Source organism: Diadema setosum, chromosome 6, assembly GCF_964275005.1.
Source record: "Diadema setosum chromosome 6, eeDiaSeto1, whole genome shotgun sequence".
NCBI lineage: Eukaryota > Metazoa > Echinodermata > Echinoidea > Diadematoida > Diadematidae > Diadema > Diadema setosum.
Window position 1 is genome coordinate 18,897,628 of NC_092690.1, and position 26,444 is coordinate 18,924,071.

The 26,444-nt window shown below is 38.7% G+C and overlaps 1 protein-coding gene across 1 annotated transcript; it reads right to left on the bottom strand.

The window, feature by feature from the left end:
* Positions 1-12,379: 12,379 nt before the first annotated feature.
* LOC140229598 (uncharacterized) lies at positions 12,380-18,229 on the bottom strand. Its single transcript, XM_072309843.1, has one exon. The coding sequence runs from the start codon at positions 18,227-18,229 to the stop codon at positions 12,380-12,382; it is 5,850 nt and encodes a 1,949-aa protein (XP_072165944.1).
* Between the last annotated feature and the right edge of the window lie 8,215 nt (positions 18,230-26,444).

Here is a 26,444-nt window from a genome sequence, read left to right on the forward strand (position 1 = left end):
GTACGCCCATGATTTTTTATCATGGCTACTACTAAAACACTGATCAATTCAGTGCTTATTTACGTCGATGTAGGGCAATTTGTCAATCAGTTGCAAGTGAACAAGTTGTCATTCATGCGTAAATGCTCTTTCATCTTACGATAAGAACAACAGACAACTTTAAAACAATAAAAAGCATGAATTCAGTGGCAAAAATATACCTATGATCTCTATAATATCTTTGAAGCTCAAAAGATCAATAAAGGCTAAAAATAGTGGAGGAAAATGAAGAATTTTCTGTCAAATCCAAATTCAAATGAGAGAAGAAACAATACTAACAAAATAGTAGGATTCTGAACTGATTTCTCAAATTAGGAAAATCGTAAATCATATTTGGTTGTTGGGTTTGTCTCACGAATTCTTAAATTACTAAATTACATGAATGAAATAAAGATGTCCTCTTCATTTAATCATCTTTGTTCCCTTACTCCCTATGTCATTTGAAGTTTAAGTTGACAGAAAATTTTTATTTCCCCCTTAGGTTTCCCGCTTTGATTTTGTTTGAGGTTATAAAGAGATAAACAGTACGAAAACTTATTTTTTGCTATTTCATTCAAGTCTCTCATTGTGTTAAACTGTTTTTTTTTTTTTTCTTATCATGGTTATCTTGAAGGGCATTTGCAAATGAAAGACAATATGTCAATTTTGCAACTTTTACCTTTGTGCTTTGGAGAACAAAAACAAGTACTCACTCATGCGTAAAATTTCCCTATTATTATATTGACATAGTAATTTGATAGGCAATTAGATTACCTTGAATAAGGTATATGATACATTGATTTTCGTCAAAATCTTCTTAGAAAATTATGAACTAAAAAAAATATATATTTTTTTTGCTGAGTGTATATATATATATATATATATCATACAAAACAGAAGGTAAATTCGGTGAGTGTATGTTGCAGTGACAAAAGAAACTGTTTTACAAAGTGAAAAACGAAAAAAGCGAAATACGAAAGTCCTGTCTGGTTAAAGATTTCAGTTGCATTGGAGAATGACTCCCGATTCACCAGGATTCATGCAACACTATAGCTATTAAAAAAAACATATGAAATTAAAAATAGAATAGATTTATGAGACTATGATGGAGTAAGGCGGGCTATTGGACCTGTTGCTTAATCAGGAACTCAAAGATTAGATGCGCGATCCATATGTCCATAAATATTTGAATAAATTGTTTGGAACCATTTTTATTTTTATTGCCAAGTAAGGCGTATCATTCGTCCTCACGTTCCATGATTTCATTATCCAATTAATGATTGACGTACGCATTAATCGAATATTTAAGTTCCCTGTCAAACGCGCCACACAAAAATAAATCTGATAAGGTTTTACTGTCCACTGAAGATTTTATTGCCAAAAGCGCATGACTGTTTGGTTGTTGTTGTTTTTTATCTCTCAACTGTGTAAATTATTACCGATTCAGGAAATACAGCGGAAAACTTGAATGGTGCACTTCGGTATTCCAGCCACTCATCAATTTGTCGGATTAATTACATTTTGGCAAACTGTTCGTGTTTCTTTTCGAACTCACAGGCGCATTCAAATATTTCCCCCTATTTTTTATATGTATTATTTCTTTCCATTATCATGATTATCACTGTTGATTCATCTACAATATGCGCATAAAAGATAACTATCATAGATATCCGTATGCAAGGAGAAGGAGAAAGCAGAGAAATTTCATTGTTGACATAATTGAAACTTACATTTTTTTCAAAAATCACGTGACCATCATTTTCACTTTATATGAAAAATAAAACAGTAAAATACATAAATTGGTATTTATCTCTTTACACTCACAATGAATATGAAATTTCGATATTTTTCATTAGTTCTTATATTAAATCGAAATATTTTGTGTATCTTTGTGTATCTGTGACGGTGCATGTTTTAGTCTTTAACTTTTTTTTATCATAATACTCATTGAAATATATCATGTGATACACATACTCAGAGCTTTTCTATTCCTTGTCAGAGGCAAAGGACATTTCTGATAGGGAGATGTAAAAAACATGAAAAGGGTAGGCCTACAAATATTTATGAAATTATAGAAATTTATATAGAAATACATACATACATACATACATACATACAATATGTTTCTGTATTATCTCTTTGTTTTTTTAGCAATGAGACAAAGAGCAACGGACATGAAAACTTTAAAAGTAAAATCAGTAGTATTATTGATATTTTTCTGTATGATAAAGTGTTAATACCTAGTTTTCAAACTTTCAGGATGATTTAATGTTGCTTAATTACTGTGCACAAAATCAATATTGAGTGAATGAACGCTCATCCTTGAATTTCTTTTCGTGAAAATGATATTCTGTATATATGTTGTGTCTTCTACCACTTCAATTTTTAATTAAAATCTGCACTTTATATTAATCATACAACAAAGGTTCTATTCAATTCAAAGTTTATTTCATTTTTCGACAAAACATATATGTTTCACTTCATTTGATGACAGAGAATACGGTAAACAGATCATTTTGAAATGCAACGACTGTACAATATTTGAGGACCTTACAGTAATTATACATTGTAGTAAAAAAGAAACAGAAGTGGTCGAAGTGAAGCACATGCATAACCTTGCTTAAAGCGCGAAAAATGGAGACAGAGCTAGTAGAATGTGGGCCCCTCTATCTAAACCTCTCCGCTGTTTCAGACTCAAAAGTCAATACTATCATAATTATATACTCTGACCCGGCGACGTATATATATATATATATATATATATAGTAACAATGTCTAGATACACATTCATGGGTAAACACATGACAAAAAGTGCACATCTTGCCCTTTGTTCTCATTGTATTCATGTTTCCATCACCAGACACCGCGTGACAGTAAATAAATTGAAGACACATTTACGTAATAATATAGTTATTATAACTTTCTGCTATAGCATACTTGGGTGGTTGTTAAAGCAGTATGATGCATCCATACGGGCAAGATTTTTGCGGAGTGAGCTTACTGGAGCCACGAAGCTCCAAAATGACCCTACCCCTCTCCAGTGGCGTATCTAGGGGGGAGGGGGGCAAGGGGGGCACGTGCCCCGGGCGCCACTCCTTGGGGGCGCAAAAAAAAAAACGAAAAAAAAAACGAAGAAGAAGAAGAAAAAAAGAAAAAAAAAACGAAGAAGAAGAAGAAAAAAAGAAAAGAAGAAGAAAAAGAAGAAGAAGAAGAAAAAAAAAAAAAACTCGCCGGGAAGGGGGAGGGAGAATGGTGGGGGGGGGGGGGGCAGAAAACCAAATCAAACAAGATAAAAACAAAACATGATGATGACGCGGACAAAATGACAATGTTTATTATGTTCACACAAAAATTCTATGTTCTGTGAGCTGAAATACAAAAATTTTCGGCTCGCTCGCTGCGCTCGCTCGCCAAAATTTGTATAAAAAAGAAGGTAAGAACAAAACGTGATGATGACAAAATGGCAGTGTGTATTGTGTTCACACATATCATTTTATATTCAGCAGGCAAAATGTTTCACGGAGCAGCGGCTGCAATTTCATTCGTTCTGAAGCGATCGCCCATTGGATCAAAAGACCATTGTCAACGGTTTTGAACATACGGGGGGGGGGGCGCAAAAAAACACCAACAAATCAAACAAGATAAGAACAAAACGTAATGATGATGCGGAAATATACAAATTTCGGCTCACTCGCTCGTACTAATTTAGAGTATTTTTTCAAGTCCTCACTTAGTTGGTATAAATCGTTATCTATAAGGCCGTCACTATATCTTGATTAGAATTGTAGGATTTAATAAGCAAAAAATGACAAGAGTTTCATGATTTGTAAGCTGAAATACAAAAATTTTCGGCTCGCTCGCTACGCTCGCTCTCCAAAATTTGTATAAAAAAGAGAAGAACAAAACGTGACGATGACGCGGACAAAATGATAATATCTATTGTGTTCACTCATGTCATTTTATATTTAGCAGGAAAAATGTTACACGGAGCAGCGACTGCAATTTTATTCGTTCTGAAGCGATCGCCGATTGGATCAAAATAGGACGCCAACGGTTTCGAACATACGGGGAAGGGGGCGCAAGAAAAAAATCAAAAAAGATAAGAAAAAAACGTAATGATGACGCAGAAATATACAAATTTCGGCTCACTCGCTCGTACTAATTTAGAGTATTTTTTCAAGTCCTCAGTTTGTTGGTATAAATCGTTATCTATAAGGTCGTCACTATAATTGTGAGATTTAATAAGCAAAAAATTACAAGAATTCCATGTTTTGTAAGCTGAAATACAAAAATTTTCGGCTCGCTCGCTGCGCTCGCTCGCCAAAATTTATATAAAAGAATATAAGAACAATACGTGATGATGACGAGAACATTTACAAATTTCAGCTCACTCGCGCGCACTAATTTAGAGTATTTTTTAAAGTCCTCAGTTTTTTGGTATAAATCGATATCTATAAGGCTGTCACTATATCTTGATTAAAATTGTAAGATTTGGTAAGCAAAAAATGACAAGAATTCCATGTTTTGTAAGCTGAAATACAAAAATTTTCAAAATTCATTACATTTAAATCACCCTCAAAAAGATCCCTTTTAAGTGCTTGAAAAAGCATCATATGGACTTTGTACTTTGTTTAAAGTCCCTACCGGGATGGGGTTGGGGTTGAACACTTTTCAGAAATTAGGGGCGCAATTTTCGTGCTTGCCTCGGGCGCCGTTTTCCCTAGATACGCCACTGCCCCTCTCCTTTCCAGAGCCATCAGCTTCCATAGACCCCTCCCCTCCCCCTTCCCCCGCTATCCCATTGGGCCATTAGGCCGTACCTGTTGTAATTCCTGTCTCCATGATGTAGCCGGAGGAAATTGGCTTCGCTCTCTACCTCCCCCTTTCTATCTAGGGGACATGGATTCATGGTATCATTCTTTTCAATCTGATCCTAATGGCCCTGTCTGTCTGTCTATGAAATTGTCTCTCTTCGTCTGTCTGTCTGTCTGTCTGTCTGTCAGTCCGTCTTTCTGTTAAAAGCTTTCTCTCTCTAAGTCCTCCATCCATCCCTCCCTGTATCTATCTGCAGCAGGGCGCAAACCACAGAACATACATAGTCAGTGATAGTAGAGCGTGCAAAGCATGCATGGGGAGTACGCGGGCTGCAACGTAACGCATGCAGAACTAAAGACGTTCTTGTTGTTTTGTTTTGTCTCTCCCTACCCTTCCAAGATGGCTTCGGTACAAGCAGATCTATTTAACCCGGACGTAAAATACGAGTTTCCGGTTGTGACGACGTTTGATCTATATATAATTTTGTCCATGTGACTCATAAAAAGAATGATTTAGGATGTATTGGAAGTAGCAATTTAGCAGAGCCCTCCTTACACTAATTTATGTATTGCTCCAATGATAATTTCCCATTGGAACGGTTCAACGACCTTAACTCACGACATCACACAAGTGAGGCTGTAGATCATTTTCAGCATAACTGAAATACGGATGGATGATAAGGATTAACGGAAATTATCACTAAAGAAAAAGATCAAAATATCGCTACCCTTAATGAAAAGCAGAAGAACAAAACAAACAAAAAGGAGAGTATAGATATGAAGAAAAGCAACGCTCTCCCCTTTTCACATGACAACTGCTGTTAAATTTGTAATGACAAAAAAACCAACAACATGTAATCAAATTATCTCTGAGTTATTTGAATTTTATCTTGCTGAATATTATTCGACCAAGGGCCTTAAAAAAGATTATAAACAAGTAATTACGTCCCACATTCGATTAAGCATTGTAAGATTGAAAAAAAAAAACGATTTGCTCTTTAATCTTAAATGAATCTTAATAGCTTGGGTGGAAGTGTGTATAACCACAAGGAATTGATGGTTTCTCGACTGCAGATTCCAAATTATCCATCACTTCCTCATATGAAAAGATTAAAATAACACAATCTTGAAGTCAAGTTCTGGCTTCTCAGCTTTTAAGAGTGTGAGTTTAGTATTCCCCTTCTGAATATCTGCCTCGATAAGTACTCTGCACCATTCGAGGGAGAGAGAGTTCATTTAGCATATACTTCATGTTTTCTGCCGTTGACGAACCAAGAAGAAGGAACCCAAATCTACAGCTAGTACACAGAATGATACAAAAAATTGAGATAAGTGCAGTGCACAGCGTCTAAAGCAAGTTGTTGTAAAAGTATTTAATCAGCATGCCTAACTGTCATTTTAAAAGATAAAACTAGATAACAAGGACAGAAACAAACTTTGGTTTTATCTTATGGTGAATATCATGTTCATCAAATCATCAATTTCCTTCTTGCGATTCATTTTTACCCCATAAACATCGAACGGATAAAGAGATTACGTCATGAATGTTGATTAGCCGTCACAAATACATCCTTTCCCCGTTTTTGACCATGGTAGCCTAAGGGCTATGTCCGGCACTTACTTGAACATTAATTGAAATCATAATGATTATTATGATCTCTCAGCTTAAAATATTGACCAAAGCCTGAAGAGATTAGCTTCTCGTAGCTTTGTAGAGATGTTACAGTAAGTGATACAAAGAAATTTTGAGAGAGAGAGAGAGAGAGAGAGAGAGATGAAGATACGAGGGAGAGAGGGAGAGAGAAAAAAAAATAAATGTTGAGCTGAAGTAACAAGTTACCAAAGAAGAAGAGGAGGAGGAGGAGGAAGAAGAAGAAGAAGAAGATGAGGAGGAAGAAGAAGGAGGAGGAGGAGGAGGAGGAGGAGGAAGAGGAAGGGAAGGAGAAGAAGAAATACGTGATTACATATTCCTCATAAGAACTTATTTTGTTGTCTTATGTTTATGTGGGCAATTTCACTGGATACCAGATTTTGTTGTTTTGGTTCATGCTGTCTCTCTCTCTGTGAGCAGTTCTAGGACAACCGCTCTACCGTATGTCCAAAAAAAAAAAAAAAAATTACAACGGGACCCTCCGCAATGATATCTTTAAAGGTAGGGGATACCTTTTACAGACCTCCCAAAATGCAGCAAAACATTAAATATGAACCTCAGGGGACTTGTTTAGGCCACTGCTGAGAAATTTGGAAGTCAACAGTTATCTACAATTTGAATAATGCACAAAACTCTACTCAGTAGTTCTGTGTGTCAGCCACACTTAGCCTTTTTGTTGCAGTCTTCTGTATTTTTTAATCTATAAACACAAATCTAAAAGTATAAGAGCTGATGTAATAGCATAATAGAGTGTGTGGCAAGAATGTATATAGAAATGTTTGTAAGTTTTGATGAACTTTCTTCACAAAATATACATGATGGACACACATGCAGTGCATGGGTCTGCAAAGGTAGCCTAGCAATGTACTGGAATTTACGGTGAGCCCCGAAAAAAAAATCAATTCAAAATCTAACGGTCAATAAAAATGTACTAAATGTTACCTTCCACTTTCAATACTTTATGGGAGTTTCTAAAATGATACTCTCTTCAACATACCACTGTATTTATACAACTCTTCATTTAAGGCATGCAAATGGGATTCCCTACCTTTAAGAATAGGGAATAAATCTAAAATACAAATCCAGGGTATGAAACTATAACTCATTGCCCACATCTTACAGAAAACCCCGATCGATTTGCTCCAGTGGTCGAAGAGAAATGAGGAGTTTTGTAGAGGATGTCAGAAATCTCTTCCCTCCAAGTTCTGTCTATTGTATTCACACACAGAGCATGGAAGAATCAGACTCATAACATGCTTTACAACAATCCACATTTCTCTGTGACCGCTTAACCAACTGAATTGGGTTTTCTGCAAAATAGAGCTAAAATGGAATATCTTAAAATTCTGAAGTAGCATTTAGACAGTTTTATTATATTGGGTGTTATCAATGCGAAAATCTGATTGCAATTTTTTGGAGGGACATACTGTACTGTATAATCAACCTTATAGGGCTATACCCAAGGAAGGTTAGCCCATTTTATTTAATGTATAGTAACCATCCCCTTCACTTCAGGATTGAACTAAACGACATCAGAGAGCCGTTTTTAATGTTTTATAGTTTTAGTCCTAGATGCACGCACAGAAAGAGTTGAATATAGGAACGAGGAAGTCGAGATGTGTGATACATTATGGGGAAGCAGACACCCCTCCCCGGAACACATGAAAACCATGCACAATCACGTTACCTTGGGAGAAGGCAAAAACTGGAGGATGGGTAGGGGAAGAGGGAGGCGAGAGGGGGAGGGGAGTGTGTGTGGGGGTGGGGAGGAAGGGTATGGATTTCACGATGACTCCGATGATCTATGTGTCAGCGTGGCATCTGAGTTATGTAGATAACTTCCTGACACACTTTTTATAAGCATAAAGAATAAAACAATCATCACGTTCGAATAGTCTGTAAGTAAATCTCTCCCACATCACCCTCTTTCTCTGTCACACACACACACACATACCCACACGCTCAAACGTGCTCGCACACTTTTTATGAACTTTTGCTAATGCAGATCCCACTCGTATATCACTACCATGTTTGCTGCAACTCTTTATATTAAAGGCTGATAACTAATAAATACATATAGCACCTACCCAATATGGCAACAGTGTATTGCAAACAATTATAAGAACACAAATATTTTCCTTCTTGAAAGAGTGCAGTATAAAAGGACAACCTGACTTAATGGTTGCCATTCGTTTTGAAGAAAGAAGCAAAAATGACTTAGTGTATTTTAAAAGAGAGTTTATCACTGAAGAACAAAAATAAAAACATGGAAGAAAACAAACACATGTACACAAAAAGAATTGTTTCGCTTGGATAAAAGTGTCATTTGTGTTGTCCGGGTTAAGTTCATGACGTAAGAGTAGAACTGTCGTAACGCAACGCCACCACATTAAAGCTTAGGGAAAAACATAAGTACCTCTGATTACAATACAACAGTAGTTACTTTCATAGCAACACTTTTCCAAGAAGTTGAAAGTGTATCCAAGTTTAGATGAGCCTGCAACATATCAAGCGTTGCAACTAGTTCACACCTTATATTTCCATCGCATTTTATTCATGATTACAGTTCTATTATGAACGATGAAAGCTTATATATCTTAAAAGACCGTTCTATACCTTGTATATCATACATCGTATACTACTCAAATAACATGCAGACCACACGTGACTTTCAATCCCGCCATTTAAACATTACAAGCAAGAACAGAAACAAAATAAGCTAGACAGCTTTCACCAATAGCTGATACTTATGCTTGATAACTTTACACATGCCATAACGAAGTCTTTCCAGCTACATAATAGAATATGCTCGAATAGGGACATGTGGGCCCTGCGAGTTTCTAAGCGCAAACCTTCTTGGAGCATAATATTTGTGGCTTCAAGATTATGCAACTAGATATGAAGCGTTTCGCGTGGCCCTTTTATCTATTAAGTATTTTCTTCTCTCGTATCAAAGTTCTTGGATTTCAATAATTAATTCAGACAGGAAGATTAAAAAGATAAAAGGACAGACAGATATCATGATTCGATGAGTCTAATAAAAAAAAGGAGAATCACGAGTGATGGCTCAAAGAAAAAGAAAAAATTAACAGACAAAGCTAAAGGTAGGCGAGTGATACTTCTTCGAGCATAAATTATTATGATGCGTTCTTAATTGCAATCGGTTGCTACCAATATTACGTCCTCACGTTATAAATCAGCATCGTAATACCGAAATAGAATCAGAAGCAATAGCATAATTGCACTTTATGACGATGGTAAGAAGCGAATAATCATGGCGGACATGTTATTTATGGCACGCTGCTGGCTGTGTGACATAAATAACCCAATTTGAAATGATGGGAGCTGCCTCGCCACGGGTCCCTTCAACCACACTCTTTTGAGTAATTCATTAACGAAGAGGCTCTTCCGAGCGGAAGACGGACCAAGCCTACACATATAGGGTATGAGTTGAGTTGAACTTAGGAAGTCAGTGCTTAATCCAATTAAAATCCCAATCTGCCCCCACTGAAACTCAACAGGTGGGACTAGGGCAGAGGGCAGGTGTTTTTGTCCCGTGTCTATACACAAGTATATTATAGTTTGAAAAGGCTATACTGTGCTTTGAAGTTATATGATATGATATCAAGTAAGATACACCAAATCCACCAGGAAATATCATCGTAGATTTCCATTGTATTCATTGTAATTCATTTTTATAGTCCATTATGTGCATTCTGTTCATGTCATTATAGTATGGGAATAAATCCCCATGAGAGGTAAAAATGGCAGCAATAAAGAAGGGATTACAATTGCATCGTTCTTCATGTAATATTGGTATCAGTATCGTATCATAAACATCAACAAATCCGACCTGTTTAATGTAAATGACGCAAATGTCGAGGACGGACATGGTTTCTCTTTGTATTATATGATGGATGTAGCGTTATCTCGCACTCAAGCGAGCCTTCTACACAGAAGTGGTTAAGATTCAGTCCAAACGCACGCGTGCACCAATCAGACTCTCCACTCGACGAGCCCAATGATCACAGGCACCAATTTCTTTACTATTCAAACACTAATAGCATCTTTATTGGCGTTCTTCTTTAGCAGCGTCGAGCTGGCATGTGTAAGCATCGGCTGCACATAAGCGTGGTTCACTGCAAGTGAACAGAAAAAATACAATACAAATACATAATAACGTTTGCATTCTTTGTACTTTGCTACAATTCTTTGTTTCTTCTTCAATTCAACTAATTCTGTTACCTTATTCAACAGTACACATACAATTTGCTCAGTATATACATAGCCTAAATACTCCTGGCTCAACTGAGTCAGTGTATTCTTTCACTAACATCGAAACTTGCAAGCTTCTTCCAGCATTGCATGAATTAGATAACAACTTCTACAGTACACTACATTTAGTGCAATAAAGAAGGAAATGGAGGATTAATTGGAAGAGAGAGAGAGAGAGAGAGAGAAGGCTGAAGCAAGGTACAGAACATAGGAGGAGAGGCAAAACTGTGATAAAACAAAGAGCCTGTTCGTTCAGCCCTCTTTTCGTAGTGAGCTAATCCCTTCCTGCTCTGCTACAAACCCAAACATTGGAAGAGGCACATACAATTAAGATGCTCCTACACAACTTCTGTAGGAGGTGAACTATTCTACACCACAGACCCATAACACGATAGAATGGTAAAATTCGCCTTTTTCTTCACTACATCTGAGCTTATATGCTCATAGAAAATAAACAGTGCATAATGAAGAATCCTTTCATTATACCACAACTACGTCGTAAGTTAAATTGTAAGATATATGCCATCTACCCAACTCCACAAGCAAAGTATGCTGCAACTGGGTCTGAAAAGCTAAACTAATCTCGATTTATGTACAGAGGGTTTTACTGCCACTTGGCTGGACAATGACATTGTCCACCTACACTGCCCCATACACCTGAACTTGTATCAAACTTTGGGCATCGTATTCTCTTTGTTCTTACAGCATGCTATATACAATACACTGTGACTCATACTGTCATGTTCACACACAAGGTTAAAAGCTGAGATTACAGCTAGGAGCTGTTCACACAGCACTTGTTATATACTACACTCTGCTCCTGCAAGCCAATTCACATTTCATATAGTATCCGGAGCAAACTTACATCTACAGTAGGACACTTCATTGCAACAATATAAGACATAACATATCTTTTGATTCTGCCTATATATCTGCAAACAGATATAGCAGCTAAATCACTCATATACTCAACCAATATTTACTAGAGAAAGGTTGAACGAATCATACCAATCTGCGAGATGTCTTTCTTCTTATTCTCTCCTCTGCTATGTAACCTTTCTGTGCATGAGGAACACAGATACTATATACAGACAATAATATTGACTAAAATATAACATTTGATGTTTCGTGCAACTGCCTTTGATCAGCCACATCTCAAATATATAAAAATTTGGACAGAGTTATAACTTACCGACTGTTATCCGTCCCTGACTTCACAGACTTTTTCACTACACATCTCTGCTGGGGTGCAAGTGGTCCTTGCCTCACAAAGGATGATGTGCCAACTGCTGGTGTGGCACAATGTTACCCCTCTCCTCAGAGGGATTATCTAATGGATTTGGGGGTGCCATACCTATTTAAACACAGTACTTTTCTTGAGGGCGACCAAGGGGTAGGACCCCTATTTGGTAACTGATTTACATGGAAATAATACTTCCTGCCGCTACATACCGGCCCCAATGAGCCTACTACAGAGGGGTCATTTTCAATATTACTTAGGAGCGGCATTCTAACAATCATTCATACTTACATTATAACAATACCTCAGGTCGAACACGCAAGATAAACAATATACTACACTCATGTTCAACTGAGATCTCAAATAAAAAGTGATGTAGATTTATTTCCCATCTACAGCTTCTAGCAGGCAAAGCTTGGAGATTGGTCTTTTCAGGAATCTACATCCAACCTTGATTTCTACCTGGCGGACTAACCCGTCCTTCCCTGGGAACACCTCGACTACCTTTCCAAGCTGCCACTGTCCCCTCGGAGCATTGTCATCTGCCACGAGGACTAAGTCATTTATGGCCAAATTCCTACGTGGAGTCAGCCATTTCTGTCTTTCTTGTAGCAAAGGCAAGTACTCTGCTTGCCATCTCCGCCAAAAGACCGACGCCAAGTACTGGACTTGTTTCCACCTGCGCCTCCCGTAGCAATCATCCTTATCAAACTCGCCAGGTGAAAGACTGGGACTCTGTCTCATCATCAACAAGTGATTGGGAGTCAGGGGTTCGCTGTCCTGCGGATCCATACTCAACTGAGTGAGGGGGCGTGAATTCAGAATGCCTTCAACTTCTACCAACACAGTAGACAAGACTTCGTCATGCACTGTCTGTTGACCAAGGAGACTGCCGAGAATTTTCCGAATCGACCTCACCATTCTCTCCCACACCCCACCCATGTGACTTGCCGTTGGGGTGTTAAAAGCCCAGTTTATACCTTGATCGAGAAGGTAGTTACTCACCTTGGACTGATTGAGTGTCTTTATGCTCTCTCGCAACTCGCGCTCTGCGCCTCTGAAGTTCGTCCCGTTATCACTCACAATTCTCTCTGGCTTGCCCCTCCTGGCGATGAATCGTCGCAGTGCATTGATGAAGGAATCTGTGTCAAGTGAATGGGCAACCTCAATATGAATAGCTCTGCTGTTCATACAGGTAAACAAACAACCATACCTTTTCACCCTGCTACGGCCTTGTTTGACTAGAATTGGCCCGAAGTAGTCAACTCCAACATACGAAAAGGGAGGCTTGTCTGGCGTTACTCTGTGGGATGGGAGCTCTGCCATCATTTGTTCCGCTCTCGGTGCATTCCTCCTCTTACACCTGAAACACTTCCCTACTACCTTCCTTACTGCTACACCTCCTTTCATCACCCAGTACTTTGTTCTTAGGGACGACCATGTCAAACCTGACCCACAGTGTCCTACCAAATGATGGTGGTGCGTGATGAGGAGTCTTGTAACATGATGTTCATGAGGCAAGATAATTGGATGTTTCGCATCATAATCTAGGGGAGAATTACCGAGCCTGCCACCGATTCGAAGGATACCGTCAACTACAACTGGATTGAGCTTTTTCATGGCACAGCCCTTCAGTTCTTCGCCATCAAGATTATCACCAAACGCACCTCTTTGCACAATTTTGATGACTTCTTCCTCAGATTGCATCAGCTCCTCTGCTGACAAGGAAGACCTCAGCTCTCCAATCTGCTCGCCCTTAGCTTTGGCAAGAAGCCACCTCTTGTAGCGGAGAAGCCATGCCACAACCCGCTTCAATTTATTCCATGAGGAATATCGACCAAGGAGATCTTGCATGGTACCTCTGAGTGAAGTAGCAAACACAAAGATTTCCTTCTTCACTTCAGAATCATCTCGCGCAAGCTCTAGCACTTTTGGAGGCGCAGGCCAGAACTTCTCTTCCTTCATGAGGAAGTCTGGTCCTGTGATCCACCGTTGATTGCTGAGAAGCTCTGATGCTCTCAGACCTCGAGATCCGTCATCTGCCGGATTCGATTTCGTGTCAACGTGCCTCCATTGCTCAGGTGTTGATGCATTGTGAATCTGAGCGACTCTGTTGGCGACGAATGTCTTAAACCGTCTGCTTTCGCTGCGTATATACTGCAGCACGGCCGTAGAGTCAGTCCAAAAGACAGTCTCGTCGATTTTGATTTCGAGTTCCCCCTTAATGCATTGGTCCATAGTCACTGCAAGGACGGCAGCCATCAGCTCCAGTCTTGGAATCGACACCACCTTCATGGGAGCTAGTCTTGCCTTCCCTAGAACAAACGCACAATGTACTTCGCCTGATTTGTCTGTCAGGCGCAAGTAAGACACAGCAGCATAGCCAACCTCCGATGCGTCGCAGAAGTGGTGGAGTTGAACAGATTCAACTTCCTGAAATCCCTCAGGCTTTAGACACCTACTTATCTGAACTTGGGTCAGCAAAGACAAGTCATCCAACCACTCACGCCACTGTTTTTCTTCCTCTGGGGAAACCTTCGCATCCCAACTCAAATCTCGCCTGCATAGGTTCTGAAGGAGTATTTTTGCCGGAAGCACGAACGGAGCTAGAAAACCCAAAGGATCATAAAGAGAGCTCGCGACAGACAAGATCCCACGTCTTGTCGCAGGCTTCTCCTTTACCTGAACCTCGAACTTGAAGGAGTCTGTTTGCACATCCCACAGAATGCCTAATGTACGCTCTACAGGCATCTCTTCCAAGTCTAGACTCAAGACTGAAGCTGCCCTATCAGCCTCTGGAATTGTGGTCAACACGTCACGATCATTACTAATCCACTTTCTCAAGTGAAATCCACCCTTGGCAAGCAAACTTCTCAAACCTTGCACAAGACTCACAGCAGCCTCCTTTGAGTCGACAGATTTCAGGCAATCATCGACATAGAAGTTTCTCTGAATAGTATTGATTACCTCTTCATCGTAATCACCCTTGTTATCAGCAGCAGTCTTTCTCAACGCAAAGCCAGCACAGCTTGGTGATGATGTCGCACCAAAGGTGTGCACAGTCATGCGATATTCCTGGGGATCCTGTCTTAGATCACCGTCTGTCCACCACAGAAATCGAAGGGCATTTCTGTCCTTCGTCGACACCTTGACCTGATGAAACATGGATTCTATGTCACCCATGACAGCAATGTGATCCTGTCGAAATCTCATCAAAACACCTGCAAGATTGTTAGTTAAGTCAGGACCTTGTAGCAACTGCTCATTGAGAGATGTACCACCAAACCGAGCCGCACAATCAAACACCACTCTAGCCTTACCCGGTTTGTGTGGGTGAAAAACTGGATGGTGTGGAAGATACCACACCACATCTTCTGCCTCTACTTCAAACTCTGACGATGTTGCCTCAGTCTCAACAATCTCAGCGTAACCCTTGTCTATGTACTCTGACATAGTAGACGTGTATTTTTCACGGAGGACATCATCTTTCTCAAGCTTCCTCTTAAGATACCTGAGTCTAGCCTCTGCAAGGCCCCTGTTGTTCGGAAGACTCGGAGGACAAGATCGCCATGGCAAACCAATCTCATAGTGGCCATCACTGAGCATGGCACTATTCTGCATCATAGAGAGAGCTCTCTTATCTTCTACAGAGTCACCCACCTTATTGTCTATAAGATATGCACCAAAGTCTGCCTCCCAAAACTGCTTGAGCTGATCTTGCAGTGGGTCTGGCTGCAGCTGAGTGAAGTTTACACTCACATGTGGGGATCTCTGCTGAGAAGATGTTGGCCCGAAGAGAGTCCAACCAAGTGGAGTGCGAACAGCATACGGCTCTTTCCTTTCTCCACGCCTCTGCTCCAGTACCCAGAATGCTTCAGGAATATCTGCTCCTATCAGAATCTGCACCTGTTTTCTTTCGATTGATGGCAAGTGTAAATCTTCAAGATGCGGCCACTGCTTCACATCTTGACTACATGGGAATGAGGAGGTAGATATGGGTAAGCAATCAACAGTCCATACATGAGGTAAGTGAATAACATCATCATCGTCAACACCATTTACAGAGAGACTTACTTCCATCCCTTTCTTTGACGAAGCCTGCTGATTGACTGTAGTTAACTGAAAATCCAGTTCCTTCCCAGCTAACCCTAACTCATCTGCTAGACCTTTGCTACATAATGTGACATCACTACCCTCATCTAGCAATGCCCACGTTGTTGCGCTTCGCCCATTACCTTCTACCCTAACAGGCACTACTCGCAAACATACCTTCTGTCTGAAAGCATGAGCGCTGTATGTCTGACCGCCCCTGTTCCCTACTTCGTCCGCAGCAACCGGACCATCCTGTTTCTGGACACCCTGATTGTCGTGAGCAGCGTTTTGAGGCTCAATAACATTCTGCCTATTAGCCTGGCTTTGTCTCATTTCTCTGTCAGGAGGATGAAGCAGTGAGATGTGCCTTTTCCCACATCCCTTGATCTGGCATGCTGGCTTTGCAAGACAGCCAACGGCCATGTGCATTGGATGCATGCAATTATCACACAACTTTGCCTGTCTAGTAAATGCCTTCCTTTCTTCAAAGGACTTCTTCTTGAACACTGGGCAGAAAGGTATGTCATGACTGCCCTGGCAACACTGACATTTTCTCTCAAATTTCTTTTCACTCCTAGTTGAGGATGGAGGTGTAAATTTGCTACCAGATCCCTGTGTAGCAAATGACATCATCTTATTGCCCATCTTTGGTTTTGGAGATTTGATGTTTGCGTTTGGCTTTAATGCCTTTCCAATATTCTGACCAAACATGTTCGTGGCAAGCTTTGCAGACTCTTCTACAAATGTAGTCATGACTTCAAAGTTGGGCACAACCCCCCTACACATCATTGAGTGCGCCCTCTTTGCCCACTCTGCTTGTAGGTGTAGTGGGAGCAACTGTTGTATGCTTAGAAGGTTGTCTGAGCTATTCATGTCAGCCCCATACCCCCTTCGAGACAACACCATGTGACACCGTTTCATGTCACGTGCCAAATCCCACAGTGCATTGCCGTCATTCGGCCTGATTTGTTGCCGAGACAGCACCTTTTTCATGTGGGCGTGGCTCACTTGGTACGACTGCCCAAACTGATCTGCTAGTATTTCCCTAGCCTTCTGGTACCCATCCTTACCCAAGAAAGTACAGTTTTCAATGCTATCCTTGGCCTTTCCTCTACAGTACTGAATCAAATATGTCAACTTGACTCTCTCATCGCTCGTTTTGGATGCAACGGTAGTCTCAAACTGATTGATAAATCCCCAGTACTCTAGTGGATTACCGTCAAACACTGCTATTTCTGGCTTAGGCATGTTTAAAGCCAAATCAATTGCCTGGAACATTTGGTTTACAGGAGCAATACCGGCCCCAGTTACATCATCGTTTCTATCTTTCTGAAACCATTCAGGAGCAGTGGGATTCAAGCCCGAGCTAGCACTGACTTCGTTAGCGTTCTCAAGATTAGATGTTTCCCTAACATGACCAACTGTCTCCCTCTTTACGTCATGACCCCCTGATTGGTCTACCTTTACTTCCCTCACAGGGCTACTATGAGACATGTCACATTTAAATTGTACTGAGTCCACCTGAGGTACGTCGTCATCACTCTCCTCCTCGAGAATCTGCAGCTCCACCTCGGCAGCCTCAATGTCATTGTCAGCCTCCATCGCCGCTATCTGCTGCTGAAGTTTCAGCTCCTGTTCCCTCAGCTGTTGAGCTCGCTGAAGCTGCTCTCTTTTCAGTCGTGCTACAGCTGCCTTGGCCCTAGCTTCCTTCAGCCTTGCCGACGATGAACTGGAGTTCGACCTCTTCGACGACCTGATGCTCGATGACGTCGATGAGCGGACCGATGTCGCAGATGAATGGACCGATGCCCTGTCGTCATCCTTGTCAGCACTTCCATGTCCTGCCGCCTTCTCCAGCCAACCTTGTAACCTAGCGTTGAACTCTTCTTTATTGTTGACGCTGGCACTGAACTTTGCTTCTGCGGTTTCTGCTTCAGCTCCAGACAGTATGCTACGATATTGGCGGTACTTTTCTTCATACTGCACAAATACCCCTATCAACTTCTGGTACTTTCTATTCACCGCATCTTTATTTCCAAAGTCAGCCATCAACACTTCGAGCTCCTTGTATAGCCTCGACAGCCATCCCTGGTGTGCTGACCATGACTGTTTCAGCGATTGAGTTGCCGCATCATCCATCTCGTAGTCGTAAACAGCAAGTCGTGAACTTATTCTATGTAGCGTTATCTCGCACTCAAGCGAGCCTTCTACACAGAAGTGGTTAAGATTCAGTCCAAACGCACGCGTGCACCAATCAGACTCTCCACTCGACGAGCCCAATGATCACAGGCACCAATTTCTTTACTATTCAAACACTAATAGCATCTTTATTGGCGTTCTTCTTTAGCAGCGTCGAGCTGGCATGTGTAAGCATCGGCTGCACATAAGCGTGGTTCACTGCAAGTGAACAGAAAAAATACAATACAAATACATAATAACGTTTGCATTCTTTGTACTTTGCTACAATTCTTTGTTTCTTCTTCAATTCAACTAATTCTGTTACCTTATTCAACAGTACACATACAATTTGCTCAGTATATACATAGCCTAAATACTCCTGGCTCAACTGAGTCAGTGTATTCTTTCACTAACATCGAAACTTGCAAGCTTCTTCCAGCATTGCATGAATTAGATAACAACTTCTACAGTACACTACATTTAGTGCAATAAAGAAGGAAATGGAGGATTAATTGGAAGAGAGAGAGAGAGAGAGAGAGAAGGCTGAAGCAAGGTACAGAACATAGGAGGAGAGGCAAAACTGTGATAAAACAAAGAGCCTGTTCGTTCAGCCCTCTTTTCGTAGTGAGCTAATCCCTTCCTGCTCTGCTACAAACCCAAACATTGGAAGAGGCACATACAATTAAGATGCTCCTACACAACTTCTGTAGGAGGTGAACTATTCTACACCACAGACCCATAACACGATAGAATGGTAAAATTCGCCTTTTTCTTCACTACATCTGAGCTTATATGCTCATAGAAAATAAACAGTGCATAATGAAGAATCCTTTCATTATACCACAACTACGTCGTAAGTTAAATTGTAAGATATATGCCATCTACCCAACTCCACAAGCAAAGTATGCTGCAACTGGGTCTGAAAAGCTAAACTAATCTCGATTTATGTACAGAGGGTTTTACTGCCACTTGGCTGGACAATGACATTGTCCACCTACACTGCCCCATACACCTGAACTTGTATCAAACTTTGGGCATCGTATTCTCTTTGTTCTTACAGCATGCTATATACAATACACTGTGACTCATACTGTCATGTTCACACACAAGGTTAAAAGCTGAGATTACAGCTAGGAGCTGTTCACACAGCACTTGTTATATACTACACTCTGCTCCTGCAAGCCAATTCACATTTCATATAGTATCCGGAGCAAACTTACATCTACAGTAGGACACTTCATTGCAACAATATAAGACATAACATATCTTTTGATTCTGCCTATATATCTGCAAACAGATATAGCAGCTAAATCACTCATATACTCAACCAATATTTACTAGAGAAAGGTTGAACGAATCATACCAATCTGCGAGATGTCTTTCTTCTTATTCTCTCCTCTGCTATGTAACCTTTCTGTGCATGAGGAACACAGATACTATATACAGACAATAATATTGACTAAAATATAACATTTGATGTTTCGTGCAACTGCCTTTGATCAGCCACATCTCAAATATATAAAAATTTGGACAGAGTTATAACTTACCGACTGTTATCCGTCCCTGACTTCACAGACTTTTTCACTACACATCTCTGCTGGGGTGCAAGTGGTCCTTGCCTCACAAAGGATGATGTGCCAACTGCTGGTGTGGCACAATGTTACCCCTCTCCTCAGAGGGATTATCTAATGGATTTGGGGGTGCCATACCTATTTAAACACAGTACTTTTCTTGAGGGCGACCAAGGGGTAGGACCCCTATTTGGTAACTGATTTACATGGAAATAATACTTCCTGCCGCTACAATGGATATGGCATTAATGACTGGCAGGCGGTCATATGACTAATATATCTCCCCCGAGGGTGCGACCTGAATAACATGAACGGGTATCGAGGGACACCTGTCCTGTTTCCCCGCAAGATACAGAGGTTATGTAGTGTTAGTCAGCTGATATACAAAGGCAAAGGCTTCGTCTTGCTGAATGAATCCCTGAGCTACACCTCCATGAGAATGACTTAAAATATATAATAGGGCCTACGCAAAAACAAAACTCACACACAGACGCAGACATACACACACCCATACACACACGCAAACATTTTGAAGGGTGAAAAAAAAATCTTGTTATTTAATAAGTTCTGAAAGCCTTGCATTCCAAACTGTGTGCCAATAACCAATATCACTTCATCAAAGGCATTGTTTACCGTTTGCAGATGAATAAAAAAATCCAGCTTGAGTGCTTCAAAATAGTTCTAAAATGTCAGTTAGGGATAGAAACAACCAATGTAAAATTTGTATTCAGTATAATCAATATTAAGTATTGTCAAACATGCAAAATGTTATCCATAGTTATGATAACATTGTTTCTAGAATAAACGGTCTACAGTTATAGTTTGTTGAGGAAAAAAAAAAGTGATACCTCCCTATATTTAAGTCGTTATTGCGAAATCTTTAAATGTTAAGATGTTTTGCGATACAAATGACCTACACATAATATGCATCAAATGTAATAACTTGAACATATTTAAAATCACTGCTCCCAATGGTAAATATGAATACCTTTAATGTGAAATAATTACCTCCGCCGAACTGCAAATCAACGAAGTGAATATAAGTTTTGTACTTAGGATCAGACTTACAGGATTTGTTTTGGTTTTGTTTTGGTTTTATTTTGTTTTATATCAGCTGTTTCATTCTATTGGCAAAGTCAAACAAGAATTATCCTAAATGAAAGAAAGAAAGAGGGAGACAAATTGAAGAAGCTCACAACTGAAGAATCATCCTAAGTTTAATACAAATCTCCCGGACGTGGCAAGAGATTTGCATTCATGAAAATGTAAATTTGAAGAGGAATATATAGGCGTCCTTCACGTGATTATACACCAGAGCTCCGTGTACCACACGAGGTAATGCAATGCATTGATTTTATTATTATTATTATTGTTATTATTATTATTATTATTATTATTATTATTATCATTATTACTATCATTATTATTATTATTATTATTATTATTATTATTATTATCATTATTATTATTATTATTAACATTGATGCTTTAAGCACCATTACAGGCATCCATGACACTCTGAGGTCATTTCCTTTTTTTTTTTTATTAAATGTTACAGTTAGGATGTGCGATAACACTAAATAATAATGTAAGAATACAGGCTTTTTTTTCTGTAGAAATTTTAATTAGTCATGAATTCATTTCCTTAAGAGCAAGTTTATATTGGAAATTGATCGCTAGATATTTCCCGAAAATAATAATTCGTGGTGTTGGAATACTTAGTACACCTTGGCAAAGGAACGAAGCTCGGTTTCCGCGAGAAGACACGATATTTCTGGGCGATTAACCGGCACAAAATAAGCGAGGTCGAACTTTCGATGCTCGGAGTGAAGGGAGAGACCCTTGGATTTCTAGAGAGGCCCCGCGAGCTTTTGAAAATAGGGAGGGATGACGCTATTTAAAGCAAAGCAGGATATGATTCGCTATTCGACAGCCCGTATACAATTCGTGTGTGGCACTATATCAGGGCTCTTCCTAGTCACCGCCATTACATGAATCGCACGATAATCGACGTGTCTGAAGGAAGTAGTCACTGCACGACTCAGACGCTGGGAAAACAATAATTAGACAACCTGGAATTAATTCAACGAAATATTCATTTTATAGTTTTAATAGTATATAACGTATACTTGAGGTGATATTCTGCGAATATGGATTATAATCTCTTTGGCTAACTTTACTACAACTTCCGCTTTGCGTATTAGACCCTGCACATTATGACGCATTTTACGAGTGTTTTGCGGTATGTGTGCATGTGTACATGAGCAAGTGTGTGTGTGCGCGCGCGCGTGCGTGCGATGGGGGGGGGGTGTCCAAATTGTTCGTTTCCTTGCATTCCATGACATGCTGCATGCAAACAGTGACACAAATGTGATGTCGAAAAACAACATCATGTATTGTTTCAAGGCTTTAAGAAAAATAAAAGTTGTATTTTTTAAAGTGAGTTTATGAAATCCTTGAAGTAAATTTTAATGCAAAATTGTGCGGAAATGTTATAATAAGCTAAACTGCTGGATGGGTTTGCACTATAAGATGCCAAGGGGTAAACAGTTAGGCCTATGCCCATAATGATGACAACCTTTCTATTTCTAGGCTACAGTAAATATGTTTTAATTCTACTACTGTATCACTTATCAGAGGGGTGTTAAAAGCTGCAGGCCAAAAGGGGGATGAAGTCCCTATTGTACCCCTATCCTTCCCTGATTTCGCAATTTGGACTGTGCAAAGATTACAGCACGTCTCAAGCAATAAACTTCTCTACTTTGTGTTTGTTAAAAAAGTCGCTAAAGCAGCTAGTACACAGGTTTCATCATACAGCATGGTAGCCGTCTTCCTGGACTTCTCAAGGCCTTCGACACTATTGACCATAAAATAACATTTCATAGATAGTGTCGCCATGGTATCCGTGGTTCAGGATCTATACCTTTCCGATCGCAAAAATATGTTTCTTTAAATGGTCAGAATTCTAGCAGACAATCTGTCAACTGCGATGTTCCTGAAGGCAGTTTACTGTGATCTCTTTTGTACATATCGTACATAAATGATCTGAAAAAAATGCTTCCAATATTTTATCTTTTCTACTGCTTGCAGATTACTCAAAGGTGTTTTTTTTTTCTTTTCCTTTTTTTTTTGTATCAGGATCTCCACACTAAGTTGGATATACCGAAACTTCTGAACTTTAAGATTTGTTCTTTTGAATAAGACTAAAGAATTTGTCTCGAAAAGTTATCAGTATTAAGTGTACGTTATTTGAGTAGTAACACTTTAGATAGTCTCCCCACTAATGCTTTGTGGTATAAGACGATATATTTACAGATGAATTTACATCAATGAAGTTCCTAGGTTTGATAATCGATGATAAACTTTCGTGGCTTTTGTTGATATGTAATGTTTCTCATACAATATCTCGTGACATTACTTTTATCAACAAAGTTGAGTTCTATTTTACACTCTTAATGTTATAATCAGCTTTAACCCTAAGCTTTTTTGATTGTGGTATTATATCAGCTTAAGGAAACACTCATTCTAGTTATTTTTTAAACCCTTAATTCATATGAATTGCAACGTATCCTGAAGAATTTATACTGATGTGTTATTCTCTATGAACAAGATGTTACAGATGACTGATCTTTAATAATCATTATCAAATTGGTCACTACGTGTACAGACTCAGCAATTCCTCATTACCATCCAAAGTCGCTAGCATTTTTGCGAAAAAAAAGGTATTCCTTCCATAAATACCAAAATCGTCACTCTAATGAATACCATTTGCGCCAAACTAGGATAATTTTCACTCTATCTACAGTTACATTTGCTGGGCTCAAATTTCGGAATAGTCTCTGTGATAGTTAAAAATGTCAATTTTTGAAAATAATTCGAAGAACTGGTCTAATAAATACATATTGTATATATATATATATATATATATATATATATATATATGTGTTATACATATATATATATATATATATATATATGTTATATATATATATATATATATATATATATATATATATATATATATATATATATTTATATATATATATTGCCACTTGGTCTAATATCAGATGGCCTACTTCCAAGTTCGTCTACCATCACTACGGTTAAACTCATTTGGTCTAATATCAAATTCGTCTAATGGCCAGATCGTGCCTCGTGCGATCGTGCGATTTTGCCTCCTTGGATTTTTTTCCCAGTTTGTTTTTTAAACTGTGGGTATTTGATAGCCCATCTGGAAGTGCACCAACTGGTAATGAGGCTAAGTGGTCATTAAACGAACTGGTTGTAGACGGAAAGAGATTAAACCATGTGGGTTGACACTATAAAATGGATGTTAGACGAAGTAGGAGTAGACCAAGTGAAAGATCACCTATATATATATGAATATATATATATATATATATATATATATATATATATATATATATATCATCATCATCATCATCATCAGAGCTAATGTTTTATATAATATGAACATTATGAAATCTCAATTAAGATTCTTCTATGATCGAAAAAAGAACCTGTTCATAAAACTTATTTTCTTTTAAAATTAAGCAATTGCTCAGCGGCTCCGATTATTAATTGAATATTTTTATCTTCACATCACGTAATCAGTTCAGTTCTCACTCTTTTTTTCTTCCTTCTCTACTGCGTGACGACGACTTAGTGTAGGGACTTGTCTATAGGGTGTATTCTTTAAGCGTTAGTGATAATATGTTTCCATGTCTTAGCTAAGTTTGTTTTGTAAGTCCGGTTTTTATCACATTAACAATACAGTATCAATTTTGTACAATCGGTATGACCTGATTGAAATCGTAGTGTGTAGTCCACTGTACCAGAGATTTATACATCTTATCACTTGAAAGCTGGAGGATTTTAACCCTGCCAAAAACCAGCCAACGTTGGGAACAAGTATCCAGTCAAGTCATCCAACACGTGTTACAGCCAGAGCTAAATTCGGTTCCCTCAAAATGCAATGGTAACTATTATAGATTAGCTTGTACAGCAAACTTTGGCAGGCTCTGGATCAGGTGAATTGAGAGCCTCTGGAACCTATAATTGGTGCCAGGTCGTTTGGAGTCACTAAACGTATACATGGAGTATAATAGTACGAGGGAGAAAAATGTGGTATGATGGCTAGTTATATGCTTTGGCGCACAGAAGTGCGGGAGATCCGGAATTCAAATCCTGTCCGGTATTGATAATCTCAGACAAGATATCACGTCATCGAAGTCATTCAATCATACCCAGTGGGTAAATCGGGATAGACCTTCTTGGTAACGGGGAAACAATTAAAAATGATGAAAATGATAAAGATATCAAATAAATTCCATCACCACCATCATTATCATAACAGTAAACAAAAATCTATTCTTAATTTTTTTTGCGGTATATCAATAAAACTGATAATTAAACTAGAATAAAACGAGATATCTATATAAGAATAATATATGAGAATAATAATAGTAATGATGATAATTATTACTGCTACTACTGTCAACGTATCATAAGCACTAAACAAGTCTTCTTTATAGGTCGTTTTTGGAATTCTAACATAAACAGAAATTTCAAACATAATTTCAAATTCATCCAATCTATTAAGAAAGAAGAAAACAAGTTCGAACGATGATTATCATTCATCTCGTCGGAGAAATTGTGAACATTTTTGTTTTAATCAAATAAGCCCATGGAAATAAAAATCAATCAAAATAATGTAAATATTCATCCAACAATGTTCTCGTCATCCTTTATCTTTGATGGTGGTAAGTGATACGTTTATACTGATTATATTTGCAACATCATCTAATAACATGAAGAAAAAAAAAACTAACGAAACATCTAGAAATAGGTTACTGTAGGACTAGTATGCTATGAGGACTGGTGTCCCTACGTGCATTAAAGCTGGCAGAATAGCCTACCAACATGTCATAATTATATACTGCATAGCTCCATGTCATTATCTTTGAAGGAATGGTATGGTATTGGTTAGAGAGAGTATTCAGCTTTTAACTTTGTGCGAAATACTTACAAATCACTTTATGAAATGCTGAAGAGCATACAATTCTAAGAGAAATTTACAGGGCTTTTTTTTTTAAATGAAAATAGGTTTTGAAATGACTGAGATATCCAAAAACAAATTAAAACAAAGCAATCTTATAAAAGCGGGTCCCATCTTGTATTAGGATCGCGTTGTGTTGGATATTTTAGCCGTTAAATCCAAGTTTTCATCAAATAAACATTTATTTGAATTCCTTTTTGGAAAAGTATGCTTTATATTTCAAAAAGCTTTTTCATCATTTCAAAAACCATCATAAAAAAAAAACGCTGCCAAAACCTGAAGCCCAATCTCCACCGAAACTGTACTATCCTTTCAAAGAAGTGTGTTCACAATAAGTCTCTATGAGGCTACTAAATTTGTTTGACAAAGTTGATAGTTACTAAGTTTCGTAACCTATATGTTAGATTATGAACATAATGAACACTCTATGATATTTTAGTACATTGCGTGACCTTATCATATTACATTACCGACATGTTGATTTCGACATGTTTTCATTTTTCGTCATTAATACATTGCAAAATATACCCCCCAAAAAATCAAAATT